The 21,452-nt window shown below is 39.1% G+C and overlaps 1 protein-coding gene across 2 annotated transcripts in view; it reads right to left on the bottom strand.

The window, feature by feature from the left end:
* The window catches only part of LOC124774957 (NAD(P) transhydrogenase, mitochondrial-like), a 256,108-nt gene that overhangs the window by 87,102 nt on the left and 147,554 nt on the right, over positions 1 to 21,452 (bottom strand). Inside the window, exons 1-4 of one of the 2 annotated variants that reach the window (XM_047249673.1) lie at positions 17,185 to 17,317; positions 15,585 to 15,831; positions 10,966 to 11,120; positions 7,805 to 7,945 (exon numbers count right to left, since the gene is read on the bottom strand). In XM_047249673.1, the coding sequence (XP_047105629.1) occupies positions 7,805 to 7,945; positions 10,966 to 11,120; positions 15,585 to 15,817 (529 nt within the window). In that variant the 5' untranslated portion in view covers positions 15,818 to 15,831; positions 17,185 to 17,317. Of the gene's footprint in view, positions 1 to 7,804; positions 7,946 to 10,965; positions 11,121 to 15,584; positions 15,832 to 17,184; positions 17,318 to 21,452 lie in introns of those variants that run through there. The other variant, XM_047249674.1, reaches the window with a different exon arrangement.

Raw genomic sequence — 21,452 nt, forward strand, 5'->3', positions numbered from 1 at the left:
CGCCCCATCACACATAGCAAAACATGTCAGGGAAACAATCAAGGCAATCAGCTGGGAAATACTAGGGGATGCAGCCTATTCTCCAGACTTGGCTCCATCTGATTGTCATCTGAAACACTCTCACTGAACAATGCTTCAATCTTATGAAAATATATGAAAATGGCTCGCCGACTGGTTCGCTTCAAAACAAGAACTGTGTTTTTTGGCATGGTGTTCATAGCCTGTCGGAGAGGTAGGAGAAATTTAAAAATAACAATGGAGGTTATACTGAACAATCAATCTACGGACCTGTAATTATTGCAACCAAATTCCAGTTTCACACTTCTAAAACAGGTATATGTATATGTAGAACATACATAAACAATAAACTCATCATAATTTTGACAGGAAATGAATTCTACAGTTTTATAATCACTAGTGGTTTGGCAATATATTAACAACACAGTCTCAGTGTGGTTCCATGGTGAGAAAAGAATGATGAAATTCTTTGTGAATCTGATGCCTATCCATGTTGTTGTTGTTGCTATGGTCTTCAGTCCTGAGACTTGTCTGTTGCAACTCTCCATACTAATCAACCCTATGCAAGCCGCCTCATCTCCGAATAACTACTGCAACCTACATCCTTCTGAATTTGCTTAGTGTATTCATCTCTTGGTCTCCCTCTATGATGTTTACCCTCCACACCTCAATCCAGTACTAAGTTGGTGACCCTTGATGCCTCGCAACATGTCCTACCAACAGATCCCTTCTTCTAGTCAAGTTGTACCACGAATCTTCTTCTCCCCAGTTCTCTTCAGTATCCTCTCATTACTTACATGATCTACCCAACTAATCTTCATCATTCTTCTGTAGCACCACACTTTGAAAGCTTCTGTTGTCTTCTTCTCTAAACTAGTTATCGTCCACGTTTCACTTCCATACATGGCTTCACTCAATACAAATACTTTCAAGAAAGACTTCCTGACACTTAAATCTATACTCAATGATAGCAAATTTCTTTTCTTCAGAAACGCTTTCCTTGGCATAGCCAGTCTACATTTTATACCCTCCCTACTTTGAGAGTCATCAATTACTTAGCTTCCCAAAAAGCAAAACTCCTCTACTACTTTAAGTGTCTCATTTCCTAATCTGATCACTTCACCATCACCTGATTTAATTCCACTACATTCCATTACCCTCTTTTTGCTTTTGTTGATGTTCATCTTATATCCTCCTTTCAAGACAATGTCCATTCTGTTCAGCTGCTCTTCCAGGTCCTTTGCTGTCTCTGACAGAATTACAAGGTCATTGGCAAACCTCAAAGTTTTTATTTCTTCTCCATGGATTTTAATTTCTACTCCAAATTTTTCTTTTGTTTCCTTTACTGCTTGCTCAATATACAGATTGAATAACATCAGGGATAGGCTACAACCCTGTCTCACTCCCTTCTCAACCACTGCTTCCTGCTTCCCTTTCATGTCCCTCGACTCTTATAACTGTCATCTGGTTTCTGTACAAACTGTAAATAGCCTTTCACTCCCTGTATTTTACCCCTGACACTTTCAGAATTTGAAAGACAGTATTGCAGTCAACATTGTCAAAAGCTTTCTCTAAGTCTACAAACACTAGAAACATAGGTTTGCCTTTTCTTAACCTATCTTCTAAGATAAGTCATAGGGTCGGTTTTGCCTCGCAAGTTCCAACATTTCTACGTAATCCAAACAGATCTTTCCCGAGGTCGGCTTCTACCATTTTTTCCATTCATCTGTAAAGAATTCATGTTAGTACTTTGCAACGTCAACTTATTAAATTGATAGTTTGGTGATTTTCACACCTGTCAGCTCATGCTTTCTTTGGGATTGGAATTATTATATTCTTCTTGAAGTTTGTGGGTATTTTGCCTGTCTCATACATCTTGCTCATCAGATGGTAGAGTTTTGTCATGGCTGGCTCTCCCAAGGCTATCAGTATTTCTAATGGAATGTTGTCTACTCCCAGGGCCTTGTTTTGAATTAGGTCTTTCAGTGCTCTGTCAAATTCTTCAGCTGCATCACATCTCCCATTTCATTTTCAACTATGACCTCTTCCATTTCTATAATAATGCCCTCACGTATATCTCCCTTGTATAGAAGCCCTATATACACTTCTACTTTTTTGCTTTCCCTTCTTTACTTAGGACTGGTTTTTAATCAGACCTCTTGATATTCATACAGGTGGTTCTCTTTTCTCCGAAGGTCCCTTTAATTTTCCTGAAGGCAGTCTGTCCATAAGAATATTAAATTTACCATGTAACGTGAGAAAACTGGAAGTCTGCTGCTTTTGTGTGTGGTTCAGGGGGAGCACATTGGTCTTTAGGACATTATTTTTACTGTAAACTTCCCCATAGCAGTATGGAATTACAAGTGAAGGCACCCAGTTGCCAAGGTCATTTACAACGATATTCTTTGAACATTGATTCACAAGTCCCATCTTGTGCCCAACAATGACAATCTCCAGAACAAGCTAGTACAAAACTTCTGGATGAACTGACACACTTACAATCGACATTAATTCAAGCAAGTTCTCTATGACAGAATGCAAGATTAGCTACAGCAATACAAAGAGTACAAAAAATACTTTCTTCCTTATGTGGGGTACTTTACTTAAACAACAGAACTATAAAGAAATATCAAATCTATTTAAATTGATCTTCTATCCGCCACCAAAGACAGTAGTCTTTCAGTGTATTGAGGAATGACCTTACTAACATGTGCATGAATCTTAAAAAATTAGTTTGAAGTGGTCAATGTTACATAAAACAAACCCCACACATTAAACGACAACAAGGCATCGGATATTGGTGGCATACCTGCCCTCTTCAGCCAAATAAATATGTGTTGTCAGAGCACTGTATTTATATTCTCCAATCCAATGAATTAGGACAATATTCATATCCTGACTAAGACCTTATCTTTTTACTGGGATGCTACATACTGCATGTGTCATATTTCCTAAATTGCTAAGAATAATCATTATAAAGTCAAAGATCCATATCTTCTAAACAAGGAAATTATTTTGGGACTATGTGAGAGAAGTGACTACCAGATTTGAATTTACATTTTTTTGTTTACAAATTAGGTGCTACCTGCATACCTGATTTACATGGTGTATTTCATAACAGATCCGAATTTGCTGCTCATAATTTCTGCAAATTTTCAAGATTTTTATGAGGACTGGGTCCATGGCTTAATGTAATTATTGGACCAAGTCATTTCACTCACAGCTGATTAGAATATTTCTTGTGACTACTATTTTGACATTTTGTCACTTTCAAGCATAGTGGGATGTAAAGCTCCACACTAGAATGTTAAGGTATGACATGCTGGAATATAGTTGGATGATGGTATAAGTATACTGGTTCTTCCACATACCATGTAAGCAAGAGCCATTTGGCAACCACAGTAACAGAAATCAGCTAAAAATATAAATGTAAATTTCATGTGACTAGGGCCTCCTGTCGGGTAGACTGTTCACAGGGTGCAAGTCTTTCGATTTGATGCCCATTCGGCAACTTGTGCATCGATGGGGATGAAATGATGATTAGGACAACAAAACACCCAGTCCCTTAGTGGAGAAAATCTCCGACCATGCCGGGAATCGAACCCGGGCCCTTAGGATTGACATTCTGTCGCACTGACCACTCAGCTACAACTTGTATGATGTATGCTGTATACTAATACTAACAAAGAGATAGAAGGGCTGGCCAGTACTTACCTCAGCTCAGTACAGCCGATAGATATACATAAAACAGAACCGAAAACTTACGTTCCTAGCTTTCGGAACAAATGTTCCTTCATCGGGGAGGAGAGAGGGAAAAGAAAGGGAAGAGGGGAAAGGAGATTCAGTTACTCATATGAAGCAACAGGGAAAGGAAAATAGGGAGAGTAGCAAGGATGGAGGCATGGTTGTCAGAGGGAAGCCAAAGATATTCTACTGTAAGTACTGTGCCAGCTTCAATGAGGATGCATACAGAAGTAAAGAGGTATATAGTATACAGATAAACACAACTATGTAGGATGAAAAGATGCGTGAATGGCTAAAGAGGAAAGGGAAAGAGGAGAAGACTGAAGAGTAAATGGGAGTGAGGTTGTTTAATGTAGGTTCAGTCCAGGGGGATGGCGGGATGAAAGGACGTGTTGGTGTGCAAGTTCCCATCTCCGCAGTTCAGAGGGACTGGTGTTGGGTGGGAGAAGCCAAATGGCACATACGATGTAGCAGGTTCCTAGGTCCCTAGAATTATGCTGGAGGGCATGCTCCGCTACTGGGTATTGGGCATCTCCTAGGCGGACAGTTTGTCTGTGTCCGTTCATGCGCTCAGCCAGTTTAGTTGTTGTCATGCAGACGTAAAAGGCTGTGCAATGCAGGCATGTCAGTTGATAAATGACATCTGTAGTTTCACACGTGGCCCTGCCTTGAATTGTGTATGTTTTACCAGTAGCGGGGCTGGAGTAGGTGGTTGTGGGGGGATGCATGGGGCAGGTTTTGCAGCGGGGTCGGTTACAGGGGTAGGAACCGCTGGGTAGAGAAGGTAGTCTGGGAATATTGTAGGGTTTAACAAGGATGTTACGGAGGTTAGGGGGGCGACGAAAGGCGACTCTGGGTGGTGTGGGGAGAATTTTGTCAAGGGATGGTCTCATTTCAGGGGTTGACTTGAGAAAGTCATATCCCTGGCGGAGTAATTTGTTGATGTTTTCGAGGCCATGATAATATTGGGTGACAAGGGGGATGCTTCTGTGTGGTCTGGGGGTAGGAACATTGTTGTTGGACGGGGAGGAATGTATTGCTCAGGAAATCTGTTTGTGGACAAGGTCTGCAGGATAGTTGCGGGAGAGGAAAGCACTGGTCAGGTTATTGGTGTAATTGTTGAGGGATTCGTCACTAGAGCAGATACGTTTGCCACGAATACCTAGGCTGTAGGGAAGGGAGCGTTTGATGTGGAAAGGATGGCAGCTATCAAAGTGAAGGTACTGTTGTTTGTTTGTGGGTTTGATATGGACAGTGGTGTGGATGTGAGCTTCAACAAGATGAAGGTCAACATCCAGGAAGGTGGCTTGGGTTTTGGAGAAGGACCAGGTGAAATTCAGATTCGAAAAGGAGTTGAGGTTATGGAGGAAATTAAGGAGTGTTTCTTCACCATGAGTCCAGACCACAAAGATGTCATCTATAAACCTATACCAGGTCAGGGGAAGCAGCTGTTGGGTCTTCAGGAAAGCCTCCTCCATGCAGCCCATGAAGAGATGGCATAGGACGGAGCCATCCTGGTTCCCATGGCCGTTTCCCTGATTTGTTTGTAGGTCTGGCCTTCAAAAGTGAAGTAATTATGGGTGAGGATGAAGTTGGTAAGTGTGATAAGGAACGAGGTTTTTGGAAGATCTTCGGATAGGCGTTGGGAGAGGTATTGCTCAAGGGCAGAGAGACCATGGGTATGTGGGATGTTTGTGTAAAGGGATGTAGCATCTATGGTGACAAGAAAGGTTTCAGGTGGGAGAGGAGTGGGAATGGATTTGAGGCATTCTAGGAAGTGGTTTGTGTCTTTGATGTAGGATGGGAGTCTGCGGGTGATAGGTTGGAGGTGCTGGTCTACCAGAGCTGAGGTACGTTCGGTTGGGGCTTTGAAGCCTGCTACAAAGGGACAGCCAGGATGGTTCTCTTTGTGGATTTTGGGTAATACGTAGAAGGTAGGGGTACGTGGCTCAGGTGGAGTGAGTAAGTCTATGGAAGCCGTTGTGAGGCCTTGTGAGGGACCTTGGATTTTTAGGATTTTTTTGCAGCTCAGTCTGGATGGAGGGAATGGGATCCTGGGTAACAGCTTTGTAGGCTGAGGTGTCGGAGAGTTGACGCAGTCCTTCTGTCACATACTCCACACGGTCAAGTACGACAGTTGTGGAGCCTTTAGTCGCAGGGAGGATGACAATAGAGCGGTCTATTTTTAGCTCCTTAATGGCACGGGATTCAGCTGGGATGATGTTAGGGGGTTGTCGGGATGTTCTTCAAGAAGGACTGGGAGGCAACACTGGATGTGAGGAATTCCTGAAATGTCTGCAAGGGATGGTTTTGGGGGAGGGGAGGAGGATCCCTTTGAGAAGGCAGTTGGAACTGTTCTAGACAGGGTTCAACACTGGGTCTAGTATTTGGGGGCTGTGTTTGGGTAGTGAAGTGATATTTCCAGTTGAGGTTCCGGGTGAATGAGAGGAGATCTTTAACCAGGGCAGTGTGGTTGAATTTAGGCGTGGGGCTAAAGGTTAAGCCTTTTGATAGAACAGATGTCTCTGGAGGAGAGAGGGATCTGGATGAGAGGATTCCCTCTCTCCTCCCCGATGAAGGAAGATTTGTTCCGAAAGCTAGGAACGTAAATTTTCGGTTCTGTTTTATGTGTATCTATCGGCTGTACTGAGCTGAGGTAAGTACTGGCCAGCCCCTCTATCTCTTTGTTAGTATTTGTTTCACATCTTTATATGAGATTTTCCATTAATCATTTAGTATGCTGTGTACTGTATATTGTGGCTATAGTTTTTATTTTTACAGAAGCTTATAGCTGTTATTGTGCTAGCCACATGGCTCATGCTAACATGGTGTGAGGAAGAGTGGATATACTTATTCCACCGTACACATTTGAATTCTTACTACTGGTTACTGTGTTCTCATGTGCCACTATGCTTGAAAATTACAAACCTTCAAAACTGCAATCACAATACGTATTTTTAACATCCATATGTGCAACAACTATGTAGTTATCTGGGTAGGGAGGTTAACAGAGGTACGCAAAAGATGGTTGACAAAAGCCACTTCATTGCAAATAACACTGCACAAGCTAAAACACATGTTTACAATACAATAATCAGACTCAGACTGATGGAAGCAAAGAATGTCTGTATTAATCTGCTTCAGGTAGACATTAGAGGCTGTATATTTGAAATGTTTTTTGACTGCTTCACAGTCCTCACAGATCCTTTATTGTTAGATTATATGTTAGCAGAACAAACACTGGTAGCAGTTACTTCTGTAAATATCTGGGAGTATGTGTACGGAATGATTTGAAGTGGAATAATCATATAAAATTAATTGTTGGTAAGGCTGGTGCCAGGTTGAGATTAATTGAGAGAGTCCTTAGAAAATGTAGTCCATCAACAAAGGAGGTGGCTTACGAAACACTCATCCGACCTATACTTGAGTATTGCTCATCAGCATGGGATCCGTACCAGGTCGGGTTGACAGAGTAGATGGAGAGGATTCAAAGAAGAGCGGCGCGTTTCGTCACAGGGTTATTTGGTAAGCGTGATAGCATTACGGAGACGTTTAGCAAACTCAAGTGGCAGACTCTGCAAGTGAGGCGCTCTGCATCGCGGTGAAGCTTGCTGTCCAGGTTTCGAGAGGGTGCGTTTCTGGATGAGGTATCTAATATATTGCTTCCCCTTACTTATACCTCCCGAGGAGATCATGAATGTAAAATTAGAGAGATTCGAGCGCGCACGGAGGCTTTCTGGCAGTCTTTCTTCCCGCGAACCATACGCGACTGGAACAGGAAAGGAAGGCAATGACAGTGGCACGTAAAGTGCCCTCCACCACACATCGTTGGGTGGCTTGCAGAGTATAAATGTAGATGTAGATGTATTCAGTCCCCACAGCTACATTCTGCATATTTTGTTGTATGAAACAATTGTCTAAACATAAAATGTTGTGATACTGAAATTACATTAAAGTTAGTCATGTTGCATGGGATCCTACGGAGAGGGTCTTGAGATGTGGAAATATCTATGGCACACTGAAATAACTATGAAGTACACACCAAAAACATTCATCTTCTTGGCAGCCAATGCATCCACAAGTTCTTTATTTTGTCCAGGATAGATAAATGATATAAGAGTTGTTCCATTCCTGAAGTTTGGAACTTCCGTGAGAGTGGGTTGGCGCACTTTCAATACTAAATCTGAAAGTTAAACACACACAAGCTTCTGAGTTTTCGAGTTGTAATAATCTATTTATTCTGTAATAATAATAATAATAATAATAATAATAATAACAATGACAATAATAATGATAATTAGAAAATTTGAAAGTAATTAAATCAAACTTGATAATTTCTTCATTAAATAAAATGTACACAAACCTTAATGAAAAATTTACATTGATGACAATTGACAGCCATTTGAAATTATATCAAAATAAATTTGCTGCATTCATCAGTTGTATTAGTTGGAGGTGTTCTACCTTCTGGTGACATATGAACATCTGTGACAGACCAAGACTAGAACCTGGATTTCCTGCTTATCATAAGCATTTGCCTTACTATTAGGCTATCCATGCACATCCCCCTTACTGACCCAAACTTCCATATCTCACACTTTTGACATCCCTATACCTTAGTCTCCTACACTGAATGCTTGGTGCTTAATTATGTATTCTGGGATTATTGAGAATAAGACTGTGGGACTCTAGACCTATAATTGACCAGTGCCTACCTCGGCAAGGAACAGTTACAACAAAGATCATTGACAGCCATTTGAAATTAAACTGAAATAAATTTGTTGAATGCGAGTAACTTGGTGTCAGGTGTATCAGTTGCAAATCTTCTGCCTGTTGGTGACATATGAGAATCTGTGCCAGGTCACATTTCATCGTGAGCAGTCACCTTACCATGCATGCCTCCCAGACTAACATGTAGAACACCTGCACCTAGTACAGCTACCACAAAGTTATTTACCTTCAGAAAAGTTATTTCTATCTTATTTCAAATAGCTGGTAATCACCATCAATGTAAATATTACATACCGGCACAAACTACATGATAGTTCATAGATCATGTTTCCCCATAGTCTTATTTTCACAAATGCTGGAATACAGAATTAAGCCGTGAGCATTCAGTGATGAATGTAGGTGACTATGGTATCAGGATGTAGACAGAGTGACATATAAAAGTTTGGGTCATTCCAGGAGGTGTACATGGATAGCCTAATGGTAAGACCACCACTCGCAATAAGCAAAAAATCCAAGCCACATCCCAGTCTGGCACAGATTTTCATATTTCACCAACAGGTAGAATATCTGCACCTAATACAGCTCACAAAGAGTTAATCACAGCCAGCAAATTTATTTCAACTTAACAAAAAATTTCAATGGTCTTGTCTTTCACAGTTTTGTTCTAAATTATACATGTGGTTTCAATCAGCTTAATTTTTTACTTTATCTTAAAGAGGTTTTACTTTAAGTGAGCTATGCCACATTATATAAGTCCTCCATTCAGTCTTCCCACCTTCATAAACTACATAATTTCTAGGAAATCAAGTAACCAAGAAAATAATTTTCATTTTATCTGTTACATTATATACAGGGTAAACCAGAAATTGTGCACTCTAACATCACAGCGCAATTCCTTGTATTCAAGCAACATAAACAAGTCACTACAAAATCTCTTAGCACACATATTTTGTTAGAAAATTGTTATCAAAGATCGGCAATACAAAATATCATAATCAAATGGTTCAAATGGCTCTGAGCACTATGGGACTTAACATCTGAGGTCATCAGTCACCCTTCATAATCACATGCATGACAAGTGTCTCAGTTCAATATTCTGTAGCTGTGCTGTCCAGTTAGTGCAATGGGTGGAGTTTTGCATTATACACACACACACACACACACACACACACACACACACACACACACACAAGGGAGGATTCGAACCTCTGACAGGGGGAGCTGCGCGAACCATGGCAAGGCGCCTTCGACTGTGCGGCTACCCTGTGTGTCCCAAGTTCAAGTGTTTGATTCTTAATCATTCTACTACAATTACAGCAGGTCTTACACAAAATATGTGCAACTATTTAATACCAACAGAGAAATTAGAGTTCTTTTTTATACTTTTCATGATGTATTTTGCCTTTAAATGTTTACTCTGTTGTCTTCCACACACTCCAGGGGACTGATGACCTCAGATGTTATAGTGCTCAGAGCCATCTGAACCATCCACACACTCCACCTCTCCATCTTTTCCTTTCTATTGTCAGTATAGCTTTTCCTTTTTTTCACTTACACCCCTTGCCCCAATGTAAAATAAAATGCTGACACCAACCCTCTTCTCCTGGCTCTATCCCTACTTCTTTTATATTGGGTAGTTACCCTGCAACCATACAAATAATGTTTTCTAAGTATATTGTTTCACAGTACTTCATCAATTACATCTGGAGCCAGTTTCCGTTATGAATTCCTGACATTAGTTTGAATGGTTAGTACCAAGTATCTTGCCAATTAGATTTCTTTAGTGAATTCATCACCCATAGGGATAGCAACCTGCATCACATGTAGTTACCAAACTCTGTTGTTATTTTTATCATCATCATCATCATCATCATCATCATCATGAAATGTTTGCATCTTTCAGCTTTCACTCAATTGGCTGCTTCTTTCTAAATGGGGTGTGTATGTCTAACATCACCACAATGATAAGTTTTGTAGTTACTCATTCCCTGTGACAGGTAATTAACTGTAACTGACTATTGCTATTGATGAGTATTTATGGTATGTCAGACCAAAAATTCCTATTTTCAATGTTAAAAAATTGTAGTTGTAGGATACGTATGATTTACCAAACAGTGTATTCTGCAGCTTTATTGGGCAGATCAAAATTAGATAAAAATAAAATAAGAAACTAAACTTAGAGCCAGAATCAAATTCTTGAACTTGAGTATTCTAACAAAAAATTACCCATTTCATCAACTGCGCAGCAGAGTAAATAGCATTAAACTGCTGTACATAAGACTATACACTGTTGCCCAACTGCCTTTCTTTGATGTCAATTTTCTACCAAAAGTAAGATGAGATTTTATTAGAGACATTTTGCACATGTAATGAATATAACTTGCTATTGTCTACAGCATCTTAATAAATATATTGTATCTAGTAACCATTAACAAATAACACAAAAAAGTAGATTTGTAACTACTTCTATACCTGAATGAAATGCAGTTGTTTTATCCACTATTTTGGCTCCTGCTTGTGTATAATCATCATTACGAAACTTTGCTTCTGAACCCGCTCCTTCTTCTACTTGAACAGTGAAGCCCTTTTTGACAAGAGTAGCAGCCACGGCTGGAGTTAAGGCCACTCTACATAAATAAACCGATATTCAATAAAATATAATGATAAAGTTTTAAATACTCATATGCTAACATCATTCATAATTTCTAAACTTGGTGTCAGTCAAATGAGATAACAGAGTGCTCCAACAAATTAATTCAGACTTGCGTCTCATCTGTACAGGATACAACAATATTCACCTATTCCTGAGGCAGGAAGAACTGCAGCAACAGTCAAGCTTCTAGAGATTTTGTAAAATGTCATCACAAAATCACTAAAGTTGCTTTATGGATAATACTTTTCATTGACTAGTGGTGATGAAGTGATCATCTTGTGGTTCACAAAAATCAACACAACAATCACATTTGTGCGAAGTTCCTTGATATGAAATACAAATACAAGAGGTAGCTATATATGAGAAAGACACCTATCCTACATGTTTCTACATTATGCCAAAAACCTTCATTTGTAAATAATTGCTTTATTGATGATTTATATTGCCAAGAAGATGTTCACCCAGTTAAAACAAATTGCCAATTCGAAACATTTCCTGCAGAGCAGTTTTGGGAGGAAGGGGGGGGGGGCTTAATGGAATTAATTGTCCAATTTTTTAAAGCTGTAAACCAATATTTGAACAGCATATTAAAAAACTCTCTTCATCCAGAGGAACAGGCTCAAATGGAACAAGAAAAGGAAAAAAAGTGTAAACTGTTGATTGAGTGATTATTACATGGTCCCATTTGATTACATCATGTATGGAGCATATACCTGTAATATAAGACAAGTCAGTTTAATCTAATGTCTTAATATTTAGCCTGCACATTACAATCTAAATCGAAGAATTGGGAAATATTTGTCTGCAGATTTGTATTTAAGTCTCAAAGCTATTTAGAAACAGTAGGTACTCTTCAGATCTGGTGCTCCAGATACAAAAGGGAAATCAATGTCAACCTAAATTCCAAATCTGGATACACACCGAGTTCAGGAATAGCTTGCAGCAGCTTTCCCTTCGTGCCAACACATCTGTGTTCTGTATTTTCTTTATTTATGCATTTCTCCTGATTAAAGGACAACATAATTCAGCTGTAACACTATCCATCATTCAGTTGTGGTAGAGATTCAATGGATATTTCATTTCCATCTTTCAATCTTTATCCATTATCAAAATAGGGTGATTGCAGACAGATTTTTCTGTAACACCCAGCAGATGGCTAACATTCCCAGTGATCACACATACTGATTATAAGCAGGATAACGTTAGTAATTCATTGTTTTAATTTTTCACCACAGCCTGACTTTCATTAAAGAAGTCAAAGTTACTTTCACATGCCTGAAAGACTACACACATATTTATTCTGGGATGCAAAAGATATTCTCCTTATTGATGACATTATGCCTCCAAGAGCAGTGGTAATCAACCTGGTCCCTACCACCCAATGGTAAGTATTTCAGCTTTCAATGGAGGCTGTAGGCAGTAAGGCCTTTTTAAAAAATTTTATTATGGTTTCATAAAATTTTGACAAAGTATTGTGTTAGTAATTATTATTATATGCTTTAACTTGTTGTAACTCTGCTTTATAAAGTTTATAAAATGAAGTTACTTCACTATGTTATAAATCATCTTAACTATGGAACCAGATGGTGGTTAGAAAATTTTAATACCAACAGAGATACAAAAGTGGGCAGTAGGTGAAGAAGGTTGAATACCCCTACAATAGAGGGTAAAACAACAACTCATTTTTACACAAGTCTTCTGGACCAGCAGGGAAAAAGTTGTAAGAAGGTACCTCTATTGAAAAAGAGGACAATGCACTTATTTTTCGAGGACAATGCACCTGACAACAAAAGTACTTTGCAAGGTAAAACTAAGAACAAACTGTTACAAAAACCCACCATCTTCAACAGTTTGACATCCTCTGACTGCCACCTGTCTCCGAATCTAAATAAATTTGTAACTGGTATGCATTTTGAATTCTTCAACAGTTTGACATCCTCTGACTGCCACCTGTCTCCAAATCTAAATAAATTTGTAACTGGTATGCATTTTGAATCCTGTGAAGAGTTTATAGCAGTGACAGAAGGGCATTTTGCAAATCTTCCACAACCACACTTCAAGGATGGAATCTACTTGCTAGAAAATTGTTGGGCTAACTGCCCTGATCCAAAAAGAAACTTTTAAGTGTATTTTGACCCTAAAACAGTCTTTCACTGTCAGGATGAAAGGTTTTCACCATGCTCTCGCAGAACTAGCACTTTCAATAGATTATGTCTTCATCTGAAAGAGAATTCCAGTTAATTCAATAATCTTCACTCATGCACAGTAACATAATTCTCACTGCTCTCGCACACAAACTGAGTACTAATGAAGGCTCTTAATGACCTACATTAATTAATTAATTTGCCATATTCTGTTGATCCTACCATGAAGGCATGAAGGTGAACCTTCAGGTACGTGGAAGGAGTCATGGTGTATGTCAACAAAAAGACAAGAAAATCTTAGAACTTACTCTGCATCTGTATTGACAATAAGCTATAACTATTTTGTTCAACACTATTTGTGCCTGTGCCCGTTAAACGTATAGTAATAACTGCAACTTTATAAAAAAGCTGCTACTTCCTCAGTCAAGTTAAATATCTGTTGTTTATCTTCTATTGATATCTTGATATTTATTTGTAACAATGAAAATAACCAGTTTTTGAAAATATAATGTAATTGGATACATAAAAAAATCTACTCACCAAGTGGCAGCAGTAGAATGCACACACAAAAAAGGAAGAACACACACACAAAAAAAGGTTTTACTTAAGCTTATAAGTAAAACCTTTTTGTGTGTGTGTGTTCTCCTGCCACTGCTTGGTGAGTAGATTTTTTTATCTATCCAATTACATTAATATTTACTTGATTACATTGGGAGCATTCAAAGAAGATTGTGGCTAACATTTGTTACTAGTGCTCTTTCTCTGGGGGACGAGTATGCCTCAACTCTTCTGCCCGCAAAGAAACTTCTTTACAATGCTGGAGAACTTAAAAAGTTTGCCAATCTATGGGTTATGGACACACTTGGTTTATGAAAGACAGATGTCTTCCAACTGATACCAAGAGTAAAGTATAAGGCATGATCAAATGGAAACAAAACAGATGGAAAACTTAAGTAAACTGTTTATTAGTTCAAAGATAATTACCATAACTCAATATATTCATCCCACTGTAAGACAAGATGGTCAGTGACTTCATGGAAAAATGTTTGGAATTGCATATGCAACCATGATTGAATCCAGGCGTGCACCTCTTCATCCATAGCAAATCGACGCAATGGATGTCATTCCTCAGGACTCCAAAAACATGTAACACACACGGAGAGAGACCAGGGCTGTATGGAGCATGTGTATGAGCTTTACAGAGGACCCACATGTTTTGACTATGCTGCAAAAGTTTCACTGGGAAGCCCTTACACATCCTCCATAAAGTTCCATCTCTACGCATGTGATTTCAGTTATTTGTGAATCTCTGAAGAAAGACATTTATGCCCGCTAATTTGCTTCAGACAAAGAGGTGCTTGCTTGGTACAAACATGGTTCCTTAGGCAACTACAAACATTTTTCCGTTAAGACATTGACCATCATTCCTTTTAGTGGGATAAATGTATTAACATTATGGCAATTAGCCAATTACCTTTGCAATAATAAACAGTTTACTTACTTTTTCCATCTGTTTCATTTTCATTTGATTGCCCCTTATAAGGAGGCTAGAAGACTACAGCAGCCACGAACTGATGCCAATGTGGAAACAGTTGTAACGTAGGTAATGTTAATTACAATGTAGTTTTATAGTTAAATAAAAAATTAGCTATATTGGTAACTTCAGTAGCTGTTGCTGCATTATATTTAGTGTGAGAGTATCCCTGAACTTTTTTTTGAGAAAGAGAGCACTGTCAGTAACAACAGAGGTCTGTCTACAATACGACTACTGTCAACACCTTGGTAATGAATACTACTACTTCCTTTGTAGCTAACATGGATTTTCAGTCCTTGAATCTAGATAACCAGGTAATTTGCAGGTACAATGGCTGTTATGATATATTTTTAATTTTCTCTTGAACTGACATGGATTTCCAACCCCACCCCCATTTTGTTTGCTTACGTTAGCTGAGAAGTCATTTAATATCTTGTATGAGAGTATATAGCACAACTATGAACCATAGGAAGGAGGCAAAAGTCTACATAAAAATTATTTTGTGTCTACTGTGGTTGTGCAAATCACAATTCAGTTGAAACTGGTTTTTACTATCAGTAACAAAAACACATCAGGGAGTAAATATACTGGAAAGGGAGTGTAAGAATACCAAGATGTCTAAAGAGACCTCTGCAAGAACGTGCAGTTATCCACTTTGCTCACTTTCATTGAACAAATATTTAATTTACTGCAAGGATACTGAATCAGAAGACAATGTACTGCCAAATTTTAAATGAGTCAAAGTAAAATTTTCCACTACCTCTTCTCATTCTGCCATATCTCTTTGGGAACCCCTATTTTGAGTTGCTTGTATGGAGTGCCACGAACTGGAGGTGCAGGTGCAGCAACTTTTTCCAGCAGATGCCCGGTGCTGGAGAAGAGACGCTTCCAGAGATGGCAGGGGGGAGCCTGAGTAATGCCACAACACAGTGGTAGCATTGCCAGGCCCCTGGGGCCTGGATGGTTTAACACTCTCAGCACTCCCTGGCGCATCTCTTACTCCTGCACTGCAACAGTTAAACAGAAATTCAAAAGTCAGTCATTACATGGTTTCAGATCAATGAATGTTATTCTGACTATACCCACTGCCATGCAACTGAGCTTATATGATTGATACACACTAAAGGGAGTAATTCTTTCAAGTAATGAAAAAATTCCTACCCCCACAGCCATGGGCTCACTCTCAAATATCTACAAGAATATTTATTTTGCCACAATATCTGCATTTATTATTTATGTATTTGTTTTACGTGGCAAGATTAAGGCCTTCACATCCTCTTTTACATATTTTTCAAATCAACATTATGGTATGTATACTACATGAGCAATATATGATGACAATTTTATGGAAATAAATAAGTAAATAATAATAATAATAATAATAGAGTAATGAATATATGGAATTTCGGGCATGTCTGCTATTAACAGTGTGTTAAGCAATTGGGCTCAATTCAGTTTCTGTTGGCTTTCATTTCAAACAAACAATTTTTAAGCTAATGGAACTGTATGTAACATCCACATCTAATTCTGCATCCATACTCTGCAGATCACTGTATCACTGTGAAGTGCATGGCACAGGCAACTTCACAGTGTACCTGTATTATGGTTTCTTCACTTTCCATTTGCATATGGAGACAGAAAGAAACACTGTTTAAAAGCTTCTGTGCACATGATAATTGATCTAATTTTGTCTTCACTGTCCCCGTGAGAGCAATACATAGGAGGCTGTAGTATATCTATAGGTCAGTCATGTAACAATCAGAAGTTGAACTAGCGATTCATAAACACCATAGAATTGACTCCAAAACAACAGAAGTCCATAGCTGATATCTAGCAAATGAAGCACTGAAGCAACAGATTCATTTCAGTATAAGTTAACAAAAAAACTCCTTGCAATTTTTAATACAAGCATTCGCAGTTTTTAATGAAAGCCATATCATTAGGATAAAATTATGACATTTTGATCACAGGGCTTTTCTTACCAAGTAAGTTAGAAGCAATAATATTCTAATGAAAGAAAAAATATGTAACCTAAAAAATTAAGCAGATAGTTATACTTATTCAGCTTGTCTATTGTGCTGTCACTATCCATTTTCTAAAATATATTTTGGGACTAAAGGAAACTCTAAAATGATAAATCCATCAAGCAAATATATCTCCTTTTTATTAAATGGAAGGAAGCCAGTCATTCTTATAACATTACACTGCACTATGCTACTGTGTTCCCAGCAGACTATTATATTTTGTAAAACATTATTTCACTACATTTATATCAGTCAATCACTTCTGAGAACCACACAGATTTCATGTTCACAACAGTAGCCCAGTGTTTTACATAGAATTTTCATAGGCTTACTTACTACACTCCTGTACACACTGATCTCTGTTTCCTTCCTTGCTTTCTACTAACAACAGTCACACTGTTTACACCAAGGATGATTCTTCACAAACTGTATACTTTATCCAATGTTACTACTCCCCATCACTAGAGAGGAATGTGCGCAAAGCCAAACTGCATCAGCTGATAACCTATGTTAAGGTTATCTGACAACTGTCAACAAGTTTAAAATACTTTACCGAAGATGTCGAAGCAAAATACATGCCCCCCTAAATGTTTTCATTTTCAAGTGTTACAAAACATCTACTCTAAAATAATAATATATGTAAAACATCACTCATGTAGCAGGAAGTAGCAAAAATTAAAAGATATGTTTCATGTGAAAACCATGGCTCATGGCTGCCAAATTTCAATCACATATTTATAACATTGTGATCATAATGGCATCAAAATGGAGGATGGCAGAGAGAAGACTGAAATACTAAATGTCTTTTTGCAAAATTGTTTCAATGATGAAGATTGCACTGCTGTTCCTTCTTTAAATCTCTGCACAAACAAACTGATGGATATAAAAATAAGTGACCACAGCATATTATGCGAAAGTACTTGCTACTCTTCTAGCAGCAATCTACTATAGGTCACTGCAGGAGTGTAGCATGTCTAGTGATAGGAAAAAAGCATAAGTCTTCTCAGTTTTCAAGAAGGATGTCAAAACAGACGCACAAAACTATAAGCCTATACCACTGATGTCAGTATGTTGTACAATTTTGAAATGTGTTGTGCTAGCAAATTATGACTTTCTTAAGACCAAAAGTCTCCTCTTTATGAATCAACATGGTTTCTACAAACAAGGATTGTGTAAAACCCACCTTACTCTGTCCATCCGCAAGACACTGAAACAGTACATACAAGCATCCAGGTTGATGCTGTGTACCTTGACTTCCAGAAGGGCAATCCATTAATCGTCAGCAGTTCAAATGTGTGATGAATAATTCTATCCCTTAGGGAAATAGCAGAAGGGCACAGGATGGAACACCAAGTATACTTCATCTGTACACCTGGGGAGGGGCAAGAGGTGAAGGGTGCTCATTCTACATGTTGAAGAGGCTATTCTGACAGTATCTGAAGGAAGAGGGCGCAGCCAACTGCAGATTGTGGCACACATTTAAACAAATGATGCATGGCATCTAGGCTCCAAGGTCATACTTACATCATTTAAGTGATTGGCAGAGAAGGTTGAGAAGACAAGCCTTGCACGTGTTGAGTTTCAATGAAGGTCACAATTTGCTGTATTGTTCCCAGTAATGATAATGGCCTTCTGGTTCCAAGTCGAGTGGAAGGGCTAAACCAGAGGTTTTGAAGGTTCTGTGACAGGTTAAGTTGTGGCTTCGTAAACTTGTGCTGTAGGGTAGAGAACTGTAGGGTTCCACTAAATGCGACAAGTTCGCGATACACATCAGAGACTGCTATCCAGATAGTGGAATGTGTGTGGAATGCAAACAAGGGCTTTTTAGACTCTCCATCCAGGCCAAATAATGACAGCTATCAAAGACATGGAAATATTAGTGTAAGATCCAAAGGAATGCCCCACCCCCCCATAGACATTAGCATAAAAATCTTGATATTCAACTGTCAAAGCAATCGCAACAAAGTGTCAGAGTTTGAAGTGCTCCTGAAAAGCAGCAAAGCTTTCAAAATACTAGGTACAGAAAGCTGATTAAAACCTTAAGCTGACAGAAGTGAGATTTTTTAGGAAAATATAAGTGTACATTGAAAGGACACTGTGCATTTGTCACAGTAGACAAGAAACTTCAATTTTTGTTGCAGAATCTTAGAACATATCCGGAGCTTAAACATAATGTGGTATCTCTAACAGAATGACTTCCTCGATGCCAAATAGAAGGGATTCTGAAAATATCGATCACATGAAACCCAACTCACACGTTTCTCACATGATATACTACTGAAAGCTTTGGATCAATGCAGTCAAGTAATGCAGTATTTCTTGATGTCCAAAAATCATTTGACTCTGTACCACATCTACGCTTATTATCAAAAGTACAATCGTATGGGCTATCAAACGAAATCTGTGACAAGACTGAGAATTTTTTTTTTTGTACGGAGGAAGTAACAAATTATTTTGGAAGAAAATAGCTTTAGATGTACCACAGGGAAGTGTGTTGGGACCTTTGCTGTGTTCATGTTGTATCTTAATGACCTTGCAGACCAATGTTAATAGTAACCACAGGCTTTTTGTAGATCATGCAGCTACCAATAACGAAGTACTGTCTGAAAAGAGCTGCATAAATATTCAGTCAGATCTTGATAATATTTCAATGTGGTGCTTTAAATGTTCAGAAGTGTAAAATTGTGCATTTTGCAAAAAGGAAAAACGTAGTATCCTATAAGTACAATAGCAAGGAATCACAGTTGGTATTGGTTATCTCATACAAATACAGTGTGTTAACTGTAAGACGGCAGAGTTGTGAGGGGAGTGCGGGGAGAGGAGGAAGCAAGCATTGGCTGGCGAGGGGACAGGAGCCGTTGGGGGGGGGGGGGGGCTCGCCTAGCAGTTGCAGTCCTGGCACTACAAATTGCGCGTCATGCTTACACGAAAGCAGACGAAAGGCTTGAAAGTAAAACTCGCTTTAAAAGTTGTTTAGGAACAACTTTTAAAGCGAGTTTTACTTTCAAGCCTTTCGTCTGCTTTAGGCCTTTCGTCTGCTTTCGTGTTGTTTAGGAACAACTTTTAAAGCGAGTTTTACTTTCAAGCCTTTCGTCTGCTTTCGTGTAAGCATGACATTCATCCGATTGCAATGTACAGTAATATGAATGTGTTTCGAAATAATACAGTAACCAGTGGTGTTTCCATACAAAGCAATATGGTAGAAAGGAAAAATGAAATATAAGGTAATTCGGACGAAATAGGGGGCTCCTTCAAAGTGATCACGAACAAAATATCTGAAATGGAAACTCACCTTTTCTTGCCAGGCGTTTGTGGTGAAACGCCAGGATGATTCTTGGAAAACTGTTTGAATCTTCCAATGCTACGCATGCTTTGTCCTGTGTATGTAGCAGCTCCACTGTAGATTTGTAAATGGGGTGAAGCAATTTTTTCTGCTCCCTTTCCCTTTCGCAGCATTCAATCACACGCAATATAATTTTGCGAGCATCGCTACGTAATACTGGTTTCCTTCTAACCGTAGGCCTACCGGTAGGGGTTGTTGGCGACTCCCGAGATGGGCCAGCAACTGCCTCTTCACTCATTTTGATAATGTTTAGCACAACTGCACAACAAAAACGCGCAAAACAATAACGGAGCAGACGACAATGGCTACCTTGTACAACATAGTCAGCAGTCTAAACTGCGTGCCTACCGAAGCCTCCGGACGTTTACCGACTTCTACCGATTCAGGACTAGGGAGAGGTCTGCCATCTAAAAGTTTACACACTGTACTTTGATATAACACTTCATATGAAATGTGAAATGGGGTGATCACGTAGCCTCAGTCGTGGATGAAGCAGGTGGTAGACTTCTGTTTACTGGTAGAATACCAGGAAAAAACAATCAGTTCACAGAGGAGATTGCTTAGAAATTACTCCTAGAATATTGCTTAGGTGTGTGGGACCCGTGACAAATAGCGCTGACAGAGGATGTCGAACATATACACAGTGCAGCATGAACGGTCACAAGTTTGACTGATACGTGGGAGAGTGTCACAGAGATGCTGAAGAAACTGAACTGCAGACTCTTGAAGATGGATGTGAATTATCCTGAGAAAGTTCTTGAAATGATGAGTCTAGCAACATAGTACAACCCACAACGTATCGCTCCCATAGTGATCGCGAGGACAAGGTTACATTAATTACAGCACGCACGGAGGAATTTAACCAATGATTCTCCCTCGCTCCATATGTGATTGTGACGGGAAAAACCTCTAATAAATGGTACAATGGGACGTACCCTCTGGCATGCACTTCACAGTTGTTTGCAGAGTACAGACGTACATGTAGATGGCACACGCAACAAGTGAGGCATTCTGCATCACGATGTGGTTTTACTGTTAAAATTACGACGGGTGCGTTCCTAGAAGAATCAACCAATAGATTCCTCCCTCCTGTGTGTATCTCACAAAAAATTCGTGAAGGTATATAGGGTTTCGTGCTCACTCACAGGCTTAGCAACAATCATTTTCCAGAGCGTTAAGTGACATGTACACGAAGTGCCCTTCGTCACAACAATTAGGTGGCTTGATGTAGATGTGGCTGACTTGGACAATAGTAAAGACA

This window comes from Schistocerca piceifrons, chromosome 2, assembly GCF_021461385.2.
Source record: "Schistocerca piceifrons isolate TAMUIC-IGC-003096 chromosome 2, iqSchPice1.1, whole genome shotgun sequence".
NCBI classification, from domain to species: domain Eukaryota; kingdom Metazoa; phylum Arthropoda; class Insecta; order Orthoptera; family Acrididae; genus Schistocerca; species Schistocerca piceifrons.